This window comes from Podarcis tiliguerta, assembly GCF_965153285.1.
Source record: "Podarcis tiliguerta genome assembly, chromosome: 2".
NCBI classification, from domain to species: Eukaryota; Metazoa; Chordata; class Lepidosauria; order Squamata; family Lacertidae; genus Podarcis; species Podarcis tiliguerta.
The window spans coordinates 16332721-16348500 of record NC_139535.1 but is presented as its reverse complement, the minus strand read 5'-3'; the positions used below and the strand labels follow the sequence as shown (position 1 = coordinate 16348500).

Here is a 15780-nt window from a genome sequence, read left to right as displayed (position 1 = left end):
CAGATGTCTTCTAAAAGTCAGATAGTTGTTTATTTATTTGAAATTGGAAGGGAGGGCGCCACCAGCGAGAAGACCCTCTGCCTGGTTCCCTGTCACTTCGCTTCTTGCAGGGAGGGAACTGGCAGAAGACCCTCGGAAGTGAACCTCAATGTACAGCCTTCCTTCCTTCCTTCCTTCCTTCCTTCCTTCCTTCCTTCCTTCTCTTTAGACACCAGGCAAAAGCATTCCTCTTCTCCCAGGCATTGGGCTCATTAAACAATCTATGGCCTTCACACCTGCATTTGTACGTGCGTAAGGGGGCAGTTGTCGTTTCTATTTCTTACTGTGCTGTGCATCTCTGATTTTCTATTGTAAGCTGCCCTGTGATCTTCGGAGGAAGGGCAGTATAGAAATGTAAAGAATAGCAGTAAAAATAGGAAGCCGTGTTGTGTTCAAGGGGGTGGTTGGGACAGAGTCTCTGATTAGCATGCATAGCAGGTCAGGCTAAGGAGGGAATAATAATAATAATAATAATAATAATAATAATAATAATAATAATAATAAATAATTCTTCATTACTTGCACCCTGCCCACGTGACTGGGTTCCTCGGCCACTCTGGAAGGCTTCCAACAAAATAAAAACACCGAAAACATGGAATACTTCCCTGTACAGGGCTGCCTTCAGAAGTCTTATTATATATCAATAGAAATATAATGTAATGAAAAATGTAATGCAATAACTTTTATGAAGGATTATTTATTACAACAGCAGTCATAAAGATGAAACGAAACGCATACAACAAAAGAGATATACAAAAATTCTCACCGTGTCAGTTAATACTTAGCTGGGTAACCTTTAGCCTTCCATGGAGTAAAGTAAGCTTTTTAGTTCTGCAGCTGTAATAATGTGAAACTAAGATTAAATTATTTCCCTTATTAATTGGGTTTTATTGCTGGGCTGCTTCTGACTAACAAGTTTCTTTAGTCAGCTCCATAGATTTTTGATTGGGTTCAAGTCTGGGCTATGTATTTGGGGGCATTTACTTTCCCATTAATGACACAAATTTTGTCCACACCTCGTGCTGTCATACAGCCCCAGATCATAGCACGGACTGGGTGTTTCACGGAAGGTGCAGTGTAAATAGGATGTAAATCTCCTCCGATTCTCCTCATGTATTTCATGCCATCACTACCAGGCGAGATTTTCATCTCCACACTCCAAATAACACTGTCCCATTGTTCTGCTGTCCAGTTAACATGGTTTTAGCCCAGTCTGATTTTGTAGTGACTGCGTCTCCTTATACCTCTTCCAAAATTTAGAAAGGTCCCCTTTGGTTAAGTTTCTGCCAATTTTTCTTCTAATATCTTCATAACTGTAGCCTTGTTCACTTAATAGTACTATTTTACATCCCTTTCTAGGTGACCAGTCAACTCTTTGCCCCATTTATTTAATTTTATTATGTTTTACAAGCTCACTAAATGAAAAAAACCTCAACCAACTTGATAGCAATCGCACAACACATTTTTTTAAAAATTATTTTTATTGAATTTTCAAATTATAACAACAAATTTCCACAAATCTTAATTGAACAATTTCTATATCCGTATTTCTCCCCTCCCTCCTCTTTGGCTTCCCCCATATTTCCGTATTGATTTATTAAACAAATTCTATGCTGATTTTGCTTCTTATATAGTTGTCAAAACCTGCCAATGAAGCCATATCTTTATACTGTCTTTTTATATAGTTTATAAATGGTTCCCACTCTTTTTTGAAATCAATGTTGTCTCTCTCATGTATTCTCTCTGTCAGCTTAGCCAGTTCCGCGTAGTCCATAAGCTTGGCTTGCCATGCTTCCTTTGTTGGCGTTTTGTGTTTTCCATACCGGTGCTAATAAATTTCTTGTTGCTGTTGTCGCCTACATAAACTATGTCCAATTTCCCTCTCATGTATCATGATCTAAAATTAGAAGCAGGAAAGATTCTGGTTTTTAAACAAAGAGTTTTTTCAACATTTTTTCCAGTTCATTATATATCATTTCCCAGTATTCTTTAACCTTCTTGCATTCCCACCATACATGAAAAAAGTACCATCTTTCTCTTTACATCTCCAACATATCTTGGATCCGGTTTTATACATTTTTCCAGTGTGATATACCATCAATATATCATTTTCAAATACAGTGGTACCTCAGGTTACAGACGTTTCAGGTTACAGACGCTTCAGGTTACAGACTCTGCTAACCCAGAAATAGTACCTTAGGTTAAGAACTTTGCTTCAGGATGAGAACAGAAATCGTGCTCCAGCGGCGCAGCAGCAGGAGGCCCCATTAGCTGAAGTGGTGCTTCAGGTTAAGAACAGTTTCAGGTTAAGAACGGACCGCTGGAATGAATTAAGTACTTAACCCAAGGTACCACTGTAATTTTCTCTTAATGATATACAGTCTGTAAACTTTACATTTGTTTTCATAAACTTTCCCATTCCTCCAACTGTATATTAAGCCCAACATCCGGAGCCCATTTTATTTGGGCCGATTTTACCTTCTCATCTAAAGTCTCTCCATATAGCAAAATGTTATAAGCTTTCTTCAATAATTTGGTATTTCCCTCCACAATTTCCTTTTGAAAGTTTGAGATAGTATAGCTGAACCCCCTTTTATTATGTTCTTCAAACTGCTCATTAATTTGTCTGTGATGCAACCAACTTTGTAAAGTACCTTTCAAGTTTTCATAACTTTTAAATTTCAAACCTTTCTCCTCTTTTATTAACAAATCTCTATATGTTGGCCACTTTCCTTTTTTATTACCCCTCCAGCTACACAGGGTCTGATCCTGCCAGACTTTGGTGGATGTCTCAAAAATTTCCAAGGTGTTGGATATTCAAACCGCAGAGCTTGTCAAAACTGAGAGGCAACTATTTACAAATCCTGTTCTTTCACTCAGAGGCTATAATGTAGATTTTTGGGGGCTTTCATCTCATTCATCTCATTTCATCTTATTCACAAAACGTCTCTGCAGGGTTCTCCCCTGAATAGCGGAAGCACGGCTTCCATTTTTAATACTTCTCACTATGAAGTTCAAATTTAAGTCCAAATATTTTTAATTCCTCTCCAAAAGCTTCTTTTTATTTTACCTTATAACAGAAGATCTGTCACTTCAGAGAGCGGCTTTTAGGCTTTGGATATTCATGTGTGCGTTGGAGCCGACAGCCCACCTTGACCGTCTTCCCCTCCCCCACCCGCTGCTGATGCAGTTGCGGGAGCCGGTTTGACAGAAGACCTGGGGCTCAGCTGGACCCCGTTGGAGCCCCACTCTTCTGCAGTTTTGTGAGGGCTTTTCTTTTTTAGCCCTAAAACTTCCCCTCGGTCGCCTGAAATCCCCCTAAAGGCTCCGCCTTACTCGGATGACGCCCAGGTGACACCATTTCCTCCACCATCCAGACCGGAAGCCCATAATCACCAAGTCAACTCTTTGTGCCATTTGTTTAATTTTATTACGTTTTGCAAGTTCACGAAATGAAAGGGGGAAAAAACCCCAACCAACTTGATATCACATAACACACTGACAAATGTCCTGCTTATTTATGTTGTGATCCTTCCTTAAAGTTGTTGTATTACATTCTACTTTAAATTACAGTGGTACTTTAAATTACAGTGGTCCGTTCTTAACCTGAAACTGTTCTTGACCTGAAGCACCACTTTAGCTAATGGGGCCTCCTGCTGCTGCGCCGCCAGAGCACAATTTCTGTTCTCATTCTGAAGCAAAGTTCTTTTCTTTGCTTTTCTTTTTAGTTCTTTTCTCTGCTTTTCTTTTTAGGGCTTTTCTTTTTTAGCCCTAAAACCTCCCCTCGGTCACCTGAAATCCCCCTAAAGGCTCTATCTTACTCGGACGATGCCCCGGGCACCGCCATTTCCTCCACGATCCAGACCGGAAGCCCGCAATCACCAAGTCAACTCTTTGTGCCATTTATGTTATTACATTTTACAAGTTCACTAAATGAAAGAACAAAAAAATCCGCAACCAACTTGATAGCAATCACATAACACACTGGCAAATGTCCTGCTTATTTACGGTATGTTGTAATCCTTCCTAAAAGTTGTTGTATTACATTTTACTTTAAATTACAGTGGTACTTCGGGTTAAGAACTTAATTCGTTCCGGAGGTCCGTTCTTAACCTGAAACTGTTCTTAACCTGAAGCACCACTTTAGCTAATGGGGCCTCCCGCTGTTGCCGCACCGCCAGAGCACGATTTCTGTTCTCATCCTGAAGCAAGGTTCTTAACCCGAGGTACTATTTCTGGGTTAGCAGAGTCTATAACCTGAAGCGTCTGTAACACAAGGTACCACTGGATCTTTCCATTGATATAAAATTTTATGATATTACTCCATAAAAGGGTGGTGTTATGAGCCATCAAACCCCAGAAAAACACTTTCTCCATAGTTTCCACAATTTTGGCCACTAGTGTAGTGTCTTCTAAGTCCAAAACACACATGCACACGCAAAACACACATAGTATGAGCAAGCAGTGTTCCAAAGTGCTTCTCTTGAGAACTTGCCATCTAAGTTGTTTACTCACGGCAAAAGCTCCTATTTCCCAAAAGGACAGGAGGGGGAGGTCTCTCCTCCACTTTTAACCCACCCCGCTCCCACCGCACGGAAGGCAGAGGTCTTGTTCATTCACAATCCCTGGATCCACTGCCTCTCCCAGGGGATCCAGATGCAAGCAAGGTGCTTTCTTCTTCTCCATTCAAGGGCCACCCATGTATTCAAAGCAGTCCTTTGCAGATTAAGACTTAAGTTCAAAATAAGTACAAAAACCCGACAAAAACACGGGTTTATAGTGGCACCAGCTTTCTTAGTCAAGATTCCACATTGTCAGGCTTCAGCTCACAAAAGCTTAAGCCATAATACATTTATGAGCCTTTATGGGCTGCAGAAGATGAATAAACAGAAGCATAGTTAATCTATGGACTTATATCCTACAAGAGACAGTGATGGCCAGCAACTTGGATATCTTGAAAAAAGGGATTAAGCTGATTTCTGTGCTCTGCCCTCATGGTCCTAGGCAGTAATGCTTCTCAATACTACATTCTGGAAAGCACAGGAGGGCAGAGGGCTCTTGGGCTGAAATCTTGCTTGCTGGTTTCCTACAGGCATCTGCTTGGCCACTGTGAGAACAGGATGCTGGACTAGGTGGGCCTTTAACCAATCCAGCAGGCTCTCTTTAGGTTCTAATATGTTAAAATATTTTTACAGTTACCTGTGGCATAAGAACACTTCAGTTTCCTCACTTCAAAAAGAAAAAGACAGAAGTGTCTTATAAGCCAGTTACACCGTGGATGTCTATTATAAAATGATGGTGCTTTCTTAAGTGTGAATGGAGTGATCATGGGTTTCTCTTGCCATTATCTCATCTGCATTCCTAAAAGTTTGGAACATGGAGAGAACAGTGGAGAATGGAGAGGGTGTTAAAATAAGAGAAGGTGCACATGGGAATTGACGTGTGTTCAGTTCCTTTCTTGTCTTTCATAGAAGTCTAACAGGATTCTCTCCCCACCCCAAACAGGTGAGGAAGATGATGGTCAGGATTCTACGGAGCGGTCTGTGAAATGAGTGGGAAGAGCAGAGAAGCCATTTAAATGCACGGAATGTGCAATGTGCTTTAATCACTGTGGAAAAATGAGGATACACCAACGAACTAACACGGGGGAGAAACCCTTTGAATGCATGGAGTGCGGAAAGAGCTTCAGTAAAAGTGGAAACCTTAGAACACATCAACGAACTCACACTGGGGAGAAACCATTTAAATGTATTGAATGTGGAAAGAGCTTTGCTCATAACGGAGCCCTTAGAAGACATCAACGAACTCACACAGGGGAGAAACCATTTAAATGCATTGAATGTGGAAAGAGCTTTGCTCAAAACGGAGAACTTGGAATACACCAACGAACTCACACGGGGGAGAAACCATTTAAATGCACTGAATGTGGAAAGACCTTCAGTCATAGTGGAAACCTTAGAATACATCAACGAACTCACACGGGGAGAAACTGTTTGAATGCATGGAGTGCGGAAAGAGCTTCAGTCAAAGTGGTCACCTTAGAACACATCAACAAACTCACACAGGGGAGAAACTGTTTGAATGCATGGAGTGCGGAAAGAGCTTCAGTTGTAGTGGTCACCTTAGAAGACATCAACGAACTCACACTGGGGAGAAACCATTTAAATGTATTGAATGTGGAAAGAGCTTTGCTCATAATGGAGACCTTAGAATACATCAACGAACTCACAGGGGGGAGAAACGGTTTAAATGTATTGAATGTGGAAAGAGCTTCAGTCAAAGTGGTCACCTTAGAAGACATCAACGAACTCACACTGGGGAGAAACCATTTAAATGCATTGAATGTGGAAAGAGCTTCAGTCATAGTGGAGCCCTTAGAATACATCAACAAATTCACATGAGGTAGAAACTATTTAAATGTATTGAATGTGGAAAGAGCTTCAGTCATAGTGGAGCCCTTAGAAGACATCAACGTACTCACACGGGGGAGAAACCGTTTAAATGTATTGAATGTGGAAAGAGCTTCAGTCATAGTGGAGGCCTTAGGAAACATCTGCTAACTCACACAGGGGGGAAACCACAGATGTAGGGAATGTGGAAAGAGCTTTGGAAGGAGTGGAGACCTTAATATTCACAAGCAAATTCACACAGGTGAAAAGCCATATAAATGTATGCAGTGTTCCACTCAGTTTTCGCTCTTTGCTTCACATCAAGAAACTCATAAAGGGGGGAGTAAATTTTAAAGCATGGAACCTGTGTGATGTTCTGGTGGTTGTATTTAAATTTGTATACACACATATATATGTTAAAGTAATGAAAGTCACATATAATAAATGTACAAAGTAAGTTGCAAGTTGTTGCTAGATAAACACGGGGAGAGTGTGAATCTGGAATGCCCAAGGTATGTGATGTTTTGACTCCGCCTTTCAATGCCAAAATGATGGGCTGCCCTTGTCTTGTGGATCAGCATCTGTTAGGCTTCAGGGAAATGGCTTCCTTCCCCCTTGGCCGTAGATAAGCAGAACAAAGGAAAAGGAGTCTTCTTACCAGTTAGACACTTTAAATGATCCCAGCAAGGGCATAAAGAACCCGTCTTCTAGGAATGGCGATGCTCCCAATGAAGAGGTCCAGTCCCTCACATCCCTAGTCACCCCTGCCACTTCTGCGTCTCGTAATCTGAGCTCGTTCCCTCTGTGCTTTCTGTCCTGCCACTTTAGCTGCTCTGCTTGACCTTGGGGAGAGCGGATGGATGCTTTCCAGAGACAGTGAATCTGTTAACTCTCCCCCCCTCCAGAGTTTCTTCTGCAAGCTGTTCCCCATCCAGTATTTCCCAGCTTCTGCCTTCTGAACTATGTTCCTCTGCAAATCACTTTTCCAAATCTATACAGTCCTCCTGCTCCTGGGAAGAATCAGGGGAGGGGGATTTTCCCACTAATGCCTCGGTGCAGCTCTCCTCAGCTGGGTCCCTGATTAGGTTTTGGTTTAGGGGAGAAAGTGTGGGACTAGGCTGGGGGAGGGGAGGGGGTAGAGAAGTAGAGGGGATGCTTTTTCCGTGCAAGGCTAGTTCGTGTTTCTCCCGAGTACGTTCCTGCAATCAGTGAGCGTGCATTTAGCAGGAGAGCGTCCCTTTGTCTCGGCGCGTAAGATGCTTCAGGAGGCCCTAGAGCAAAGCGTGTGTATCGCACATGCACTGTGAGAGCAATGGTGGAGGAATAGCAAATAACTGTCAGGGAGCTTAAAAGGAGGCTGTCGTTTCGTGAGAAGGGGTGGGGGGAGGAGAGTTTTAGTGACGCTGAACAGGAAGAGCCAAGCGCGCCTACGGGATACATATGCTTGCTACTTTGCTCTTGAAGATGGGCAGTGGGAGTGGCACATGCTTCTGCTGAAAGTAGATCTAGGGAAGATTGAGTTAATTGCAGCCTTAAACACACTTGGGTCCCATTAAAGAGGCTGCTCATGAGGCCGGAGGAACATCGCCCGGCTGTGAGGTGTAAAGTCCACCACTCCCTGCAAGGTCTTTTCCACCTGGCCAAAGGGGTGGGGCCCAGACTCGCCCAGCTCTACTATGTTAAATATGAATTCTGTGGTCGACCTTTGTACTGTTTTATTTTGAAATCTTTAAGATAATATTTTGGTTTTCTGTTATGTTGCTTTGACTGTATATTCTATATTTCACATTTTTCAGGTTGTTTTATTTAGGTTTTATTGATTTAATATGCTGTGAACCACTTTGAGATTTTTCTTGAAAATATAAAGTGGAATAGAAATTAAATGAAAAAAGTATAGAGCAGGGATATCCAACATGGGGTTGCTCAGATGTTGGGAAACAACGCCCATAAGCTTCAGCCTGTATGGCCAAGATTGATGGGGGTTGTAGTTCAAAAGCTCAAGGGTGGAAAATCTCACATTTCTTACAACTTTTCATTATGAATAATTATAGGTAAAACTTTTGTTGATACGGAGCTCATTTTTGGGCTTCCAGGAACAGCTAGTCACTTCTCCTTTATAAACAAACCCAAATATATTGACACACTTTACTTTAAAAGCGGATTTCAGAACAGAGATAAACAAAACCTTTTTTTTAAATCTTTTTACTTTACAAACCATAATTTTGTCAATCCAAGATCTGCTCTTCATATGTATAAAAATACTTTGTTAACAATGAGATACCAAAATAATAATAAAAAACCTGCAATAAAACATTATCAGCATTTAAAAAGAAATGCCAGTGGGATGTTCAAGGCATTGAGTTACAAATTAAGGCAAAGATCATCCATTGCTAGGTAGACCCAGGAGACTTAATCCTAGAATCAACCCCTGCCCCTCCCAGCCCGCTTTTGCCTGTAAGTAGACTTGATTCAAAGATCACATAAATCATCACGATTTTTTCCGCATTGATTCTGATGGGCGGTGGCGAGTTAACCCCATGGAGGTATATATATGGGTCTGAGTGGCAGGTGATGCACTGCCAGACCGCCATCTTGTCAAGAATCTTTCTCGAGGCCTTGTCTTCCAGAGGACGGGCAATGAATTCTGATTGACTGCATGGAATAGAAATGTATTTGGGAGACACCGCTGAAGAGAAAAAGGGGAAAAACTCGCAGCCCACTCCACAAATCATCCAGGCTGCTATGTGGCAGAAATGCATTTTCCCACCTTCCCTTGAAACAGCCTTGCCCTACAACGCTGTGTCACAAGCTGTCCTTGGGACCCCACATCTCAGAAGGCAGGCAGTGGGGACGGGTGCTGTGTTTCCCTGGGAGGAACACAATGGCACTGGAGGCTGCTGAGCAAAATGGCCCCCGTGGGCTCCATTGTGTTCCCACTTTCCTCCTGATTGCTTGCCTTCTCCCTCGAGGGCCACATCCGCGCCACATTTAAATCACTTTAGTACCCCTTCAGTCAGTCATGGCTTCCCCCAAAGCATTCTGGGAGCTGTAGTTTGCTAAGAGGAGACTCCCTGTTCCCCTCCCAGAGAGATAATATGTAGAGTGGCTTCACTGTCTATTCCTTGTCACAGAGAACTTGGTGAATTGTAACTCTGAGGGAAATAAGGGTTTTAAGGGATAGAATCATAGAGTTGGAAGAGACCACAAGGGCCATCGAGTCCAACCCCCTGCCAAGCAGGAAACACCATCAGAGCACTCCTGACATATGGTTGTCAAGCCTCTGCTTAAAGACCTCCAAAGAAGGAGACTCCACCACACTCCTTGGCAGCAAATTCCACTGTCGAACAGCTCTTACTGTCAGGAAGTTCTTCCTAATGTTTAGGTGGAATCTTCTTTCTTGTAGTTTGGATCCATTGCTTCGTGTCCGCTTCTCTGGAGCAGCAGAAAACAACCTTTCTCCCTCCTCCATGTGACATCCTTTTATATATTTGAACATGGCTATTATATCACCCCTTAACCTCCTCTTCTCCAGGCTAAACATGCCCAGCTCCCTTAGCCGTTCCTCATAAGGCATCGTTTCCAGGCCTTTGACCATTTTGGTTGCCCTCCTCTGGACACGTTCCAGTTTGTCAGTGTCCTTCTTGAACTGTGGTGCCCAGAACTGGACACAGTACTCCAGGTGAGGTCTGACCAGAGCAGAATACAGTGGCACTATTACTTCCCTTGATCTAGATGCTATACTCCTATTGATGCAGCCCAAAATTGCATTGGCTTTTTTAGCTGCCGCGTCACACTGTTGGCTCATGTAAAGTTTGTGGTCAACCAAGACTCCTAGATCCTTTTCACATGTACTGCTCTCAAGCCAGGTGTCACCCATCTTGTATTTGTGCCTCTCATTTTTTTTGCCCAAGTGCAATACTTTACATTTCTCCCTGTTAAAGTTCATCTTGTTTGTTTTGGCCCAGTTCTCTAATCTGTCAAGGTCGTTTTGAAGTGTGATCCTGTCCTCTGGGGTGTTAGCCACCCCTCCCAGTTTGGTGTCATCTGCAAATTTGATCAGGATGCCCTTGAGTCCATCCTCCAAGTCGTTGATAAAGATGTTGAATAAGACCGGGCCCAAGACAGAACCTTGTGGCACCCCACTAGTCACTCTTCTCCAGGATGAAGAGGAACCATTGATGAGCACCCTTTGGGTCCGGTCAGTCAGCCAGTTACAAATCCACTGAGTGGTAGCATAGTCAAGACCGCTTTTTACCAGCTTCTTTACAAGAATATCATGGGGTACCTTGTCAAATGCCTTGCTGAAATCAAGGTAGGCTACATCCACTGCATTCCCTTCATCTACCAGGCTTGTAATTCTGTCATAAAACGAGATCAGGTTAGTCTGACATGAATTGTTTTTCAGAAATCCATGCTGACTATTGGTGATCACAGCATTCCTTTCTAGGTGCTCACAGACTGTTTGCTTAATGATCTGCTCCAGAATCTTCCCTGGTATTGATGTCAGACTGACTGGGCGGTAATTATTTGGGTCCTCTCTTTTCCCGTTTTTGAAAATAGGGACAACATTTGCCCTCCTCCAGTCTGCCGGGACTTCGCCTGTTCTCCAGGAATTCTCAAAGATGACTGCCAGTGGTTTTGAGATCACATCTGCCAGTTCTTTTAATACTCTTGGATGCAGTTCATCTGGCCCTGGAGACTTGAATACATCTAAACTGGCCAAGTATTCTTGTACTATCTCCTTAGTTATTCTGGGTTGTGTTTTCTCTGCTGAATCGTTTCCTCCAAATTCTTCAGGTCGGGCATTGTTTTCTTTATCGGAGAAGACTGAGGCAAAGAAGGCATTGAGGAGTTCAGCCCTTTCTGTGTCCCCTGTTTGCATTTCTCCATCTTCTCCTCTGAGCGACCCCACTGTTTCTTTGTTCTTCCTTTTGCTACGAACATACCCATAAAAGCCTTTTTTGTTGCTTTTAACCTCTCTAGTAAGCCTGAGTTCATTCTGTGCCTTAGCTTTTCTGACTTTGTGCCTACATGTGCTGGCTATTTGTTTGAATTCCTCTTTGGTGGTTTCCCCCCTTTTCCATTTTTTGTACACATCCTTTTTTAATCTTAACTCAGTTAAAAGTTCTTTAGATAGCCACCCTGGCTTCTTTAGGCACCTTCCATGTTTCCGTCTCATTGGTATTGCCTGAAGTTGTGCTTTTACTATCTCCCTCTTAACAAACTCCCAGCCATCATGAACTCCCTTTCCTTTTAGTATTACTGTCCATGGGATCTCACCCAGCACTTCCCTAAGTTTTATGAAGTCGGCTTTCTTAAAGTCAAGAAATTGAGTCCTAGTATGCTTGGCTGCTCCTTTCCGCTGTATAGTAAACTTCAGAAGAGCATGATCACTCGCGCCTAATGATCCTTCCACTTCTACCCCACTTTAACCAGGGTTGCCATGGTTAAAGACTTGATTGCCTCTTCTCTTCTCTTCCCCGCCCCCCGGGCAATATAGCTTCTATAGTTTCTGTAGCCTACATATGGTAAAGATATTTAAAATGAGAGTCCTCATAAGGATTCTTTTTTGCTCTTCAAAACATGGCAACCATACCTAACAGCTCCAAGCAACCTTAACAAACTACAGCTCCCAGAATTCTTTGGGGGAAGCCATGACTGTTTAAAGTGGTTTACAGTGGTACCTCTGGATGCGAATGGGATCCGTTCCGGAGCCCCATTTGCATCCTGAATCAAACGGAACCTGAGCCTGCAGGTCACGATTCGCTGCTTCCGCGCATTCACGTGACGTCATTTTGAGCGTCTGTGCATGCGCAAGAGGTGAAACCCGGAAGTAACACGCTACATTACTTCCAGGTTGCCGCGGAGCGTAACCTGAAAACGCTCAACCTGAAGCACATTTAACTCCTGGTATGACTAGTGTCCTTGAAGGACAGAGATGCCTCAGCTTTGTAAATCTTGGTTGCCACTCTCATCTCCGGTGCTAAGTGAGGTCTAGAGGGGTGCGGTTGCATGTCTGCTGCCCCAACTGATTCCTGTATAAAATATTCACCACGTTTGGGTTGAAACGGCACTCTTTACACTTACCTGGTTTGCACATGATGTTAATGTGCCAAGGGTGTGGAAAACATCAGGGAAAAACATTTCACACAGAAGTAAGAAGCCGTCTCCATGCATGAGTTTGTCAAGAACTGGAATAACCGGCTCTTGGTGGCCATCAATGAGATCGCACCTAAGCGCCCTCTGCCACCCCTCCGAAACTGGGCTCCCTGGTTTGCCAAGGGGCTCCGGAAAATGAAGCGGGACCTCAGACGGCATACTCGCGACGGAGCCTCAAGACTTGGCCCCGGACACACTGACCAGATGCTTGGAAGCTGTGGCTGAATGGCTGCATGGGAGCCGGTTGAAGTTAAATCCTTTGAAGACAGAGGTCTTCTGGCGGGGTCGGGACTACATGTGGTTGGGGGGCCAACTCCCATCTCTTGCGGGGGCTCAAGTAGTGCCAGCGCCTTCTGTCAAGAGCTTGGGTGTAACCTTTGATGCCTCCCTTTCCATAGAGGCGCAGGTTGCAGCCACAGCAAAGGTGGCATTTTTCCATCTCTGCCGTATTAAGCAGTTGTTCCCTTACGTTTCTCGCCCTGATCTGGCCACAGTGATCCATACAACGGTCACCTCCAGGCTTGAGTATAAAAAGAGTATTAAAAATAATACTCCAGGCTTGAGTATTAAAAGAGTATTAAAAGAACTGGCAGATGTGATCTCAGAACCACTGGCAGTCATCTTTGAGAATTCCTGGAGAACAGGCAAAGTCCCAGCAGACTGGAGGAGGGCAAATGTCCCTATTTTCAAAAAGGGGAAAAGAGAGGACCCAAATAATTACCGCCCAGTCAGTCTGACATCAATACCAGGGAAGATTCTGGAGCAGATCATCAAGCAAACAATCTGTGAGCACCTAGAAAGGAATGCTGTGATCACCAATAGTCAGCATGGATTTCTGAAAAATAAGTCATGTCAGACGAACCTGATCTCATTTTTTGACAGAATTACAAGCCTGGTAGATGAAGGGAACGCAGTGGATGTAGCCTACCTTGATTTCAGCAAGGCATTTGACAAGGTGCCCCATGATATTCTTGTAAAGAAGCTGGTAAAATGCGGTCTTGACTATGCTACCACTCAGTGGATTTGTAACTGGCTGACTGACCGGACCCAAAGGGTGCTCATCAATGGTTCCTCTTCATCCTGGAGAAGAGTGACTAGTGGGGTGCCACAGGGTTCTGTCTTGGGCCCGGTCTTATTCAACATCTTTATCAACGACTTGGATGATGGACTCAAGGGCATCCTGATCAAATTTGCAGATGACACCAAACTGGGAGGGGTGGCTAACACCCCAGAGGACAGGATCACACTTCAAAACGACCTTGACAGATTAGAGAACTGGGCCAAAACAAACAAGATGAATTTTAACGGGGAGAAATGTAAAGTATTGCACTTGGGCAAAAAAAATGAGAGGCACAAATACAAGATGGGTGACACCTGGCTTGAGAGCAGTACATGTGAAAAGGATCTAGGAGTCTTGGTTGACCACAAACTTGACATGAGCCAACAGTGTGACGCGGCAGCTAAAACAGCCAATGCAATTCTGGGCTGCATCAATAGGAGTATAGCATCTAGATCAAGGGAAGCTATAGTGCCACTGTATTCTGCTCTGGTCAGACCTCACCTGGAGTACTGTGTCCAGTTCTGGGCACCACAGTTCAAGAAGGACACTGACAAACTGGAACGTGTCCAGAGGAGGGCAAACAAAATGGTCAAAGGCCTGGAAACGATGCCTTATGAGGAACGGCTAAGGGAGCTGGGCATGTTTAGCCTGGAGAAGAGGAGGTTAAGGGGGGATATGATAGCCATGTTCAAATATATAAAAGGATGTCACATGGAGGAGGGAGAAAGGTTGTTTTCTGCTGCTCCAGAGAAGCGGACACGGAGCAATGGATCCAAACTACAAGAAAGAAGATTCCACCTAAACATTAGGAAGAACTTCCTGACAGTAAGAGCTGTTCGACAGTGGAATTTGCTGCCAAGGAGTGTGGTGGAGTCTCCTTCTTTGGAGGTCTTTAAGCAGAGGCTTGACAACCATATGTCAGGAGTGCTCTGATGGTGTTTCCTGCTTGGCAGGGGGTTGGACTCGATGGCCCTTGTGGTCTCTTCCAACTCTATGATTCTATGATTCTATGATTCTATGATTATTGTAACTCGCTCTATGTGGGGCTGCCCTTGAAGCTGACCCAGAAACTCCAGCGGGTGCAGAATGCCGCAGCGAGGCTCCAGTTCTTTACCAACTGCACTGGCTCCTGGTGGAGTACAGGGTCAGGTTTCAGGTGCTGGTTTTGACCTTTAAAGCCCTATGTGGCTTAGGACCCACTTACCTATGGGACTGCCTCTCCTGGTATGCCCTCCAGAGGACCTTAAGGTCCGCAAATGACAACATTTTGGAGGTCCCGGGTCTCAAGGTGGTTAGATTGGGTCTGAACTAGGGCCAGGGCCTTTTCAGTACTGGCCCCAACTTGGTGGAACGCTCTGCCACAAGAGACTAGGGCGCTGCAGGACTTGACATCTTTCTGCAGGGCCTGCAAAACAGATCTGTTCCACCCGGCCTTTGGTTTGGACTCAGTTTGACCCTTATGTTTCCCTCCCCTAATGGTTTTGATTTATGGACTGCTTTTAAAATGAGGCCGCATTTTAAATAAATTTGTATTTTAAATTGGTTCCCCCCCCCCCATTATGTTCTTATTGTAATTTTACTGGTGTTAGCCACCCTGAGGCCAGGGAGGGCGGGGTATAAATAAAATTTATCATTATTATTATTATCAGACATTAAGAACTTCCTGATCCTGTTTCTTTGACAGAAGCTGACAAATTTAGGATAGATGCTCTATATATCAACTCAATGGCATAGGGCCTTCTCGGTAGTGGTGCCTGCCCTGTAGAAAGCCCTCCCATCAGATGTCAAGAAAATAAACATCTATTTGACTTTTATAAGGCAGCCCTGAATGGAGAAGCTTTTAATATTTGATGTTTCATTGGTTTTTTTTAAAAAAAATCTGTTGGGAGCTGCCCTGGTGGCTGGGGAAACCCAGCCAGATGAGCAGGTATAAATAAGGTTGTTGTAATATTAATATTATTATGCTTAATTGATAGCAGTTCCGGAAGCCCCCGGAGGGGAGAGATGCTCTTGGGCTCCCATCCTCCTTGCAGGCTTGGCCACCATGAGGAGGCAGTGCTGAGATTTCTGCATTGCAGAGGGTTGGACTAGATGACCCTCAGGGTCGCCTTCCATCTCAACGATTCTACGATT

At 43.9% G+C, this 15780-nt stretch overlaps 2 protein-coding genes across 2 annotated transcripts in view; both read left to right on the top strand.

Annotated features, from left to right (window-relative positions):
* LOC310672852 (uncharacterized protein) overlaps positions 1–15780 on the top strand; it is a gene marked incomplete at its 3' end in the record, with an annotated part of 81222 nt that overhangs the window by 56929 nt on the left and 8513 nt on the right. The gene's annotated exons all lie outside the window — the stretch shown is intronic.
* Positions 1–15780, top strand: part of LOC310672941 (uncharacterized protein) — a gene marked incomplete at its 5' end in the record, with an annotated part of 173689 nt that overhangs the window by 151158 nt on the left and 6751 nt on the right. The window contains one exon of the mRNA XM_083430624.1: positions 6691–6940. Within this exon, the coding sequence (XP_083286750.1) occupies positions 6691–6782 (92 nt within the window). The 3' untranslated portion in view covers positions 6783–6940. The remainder of the gene's footprint in view (positions 1–6690; positions 6941–15780) is intronic.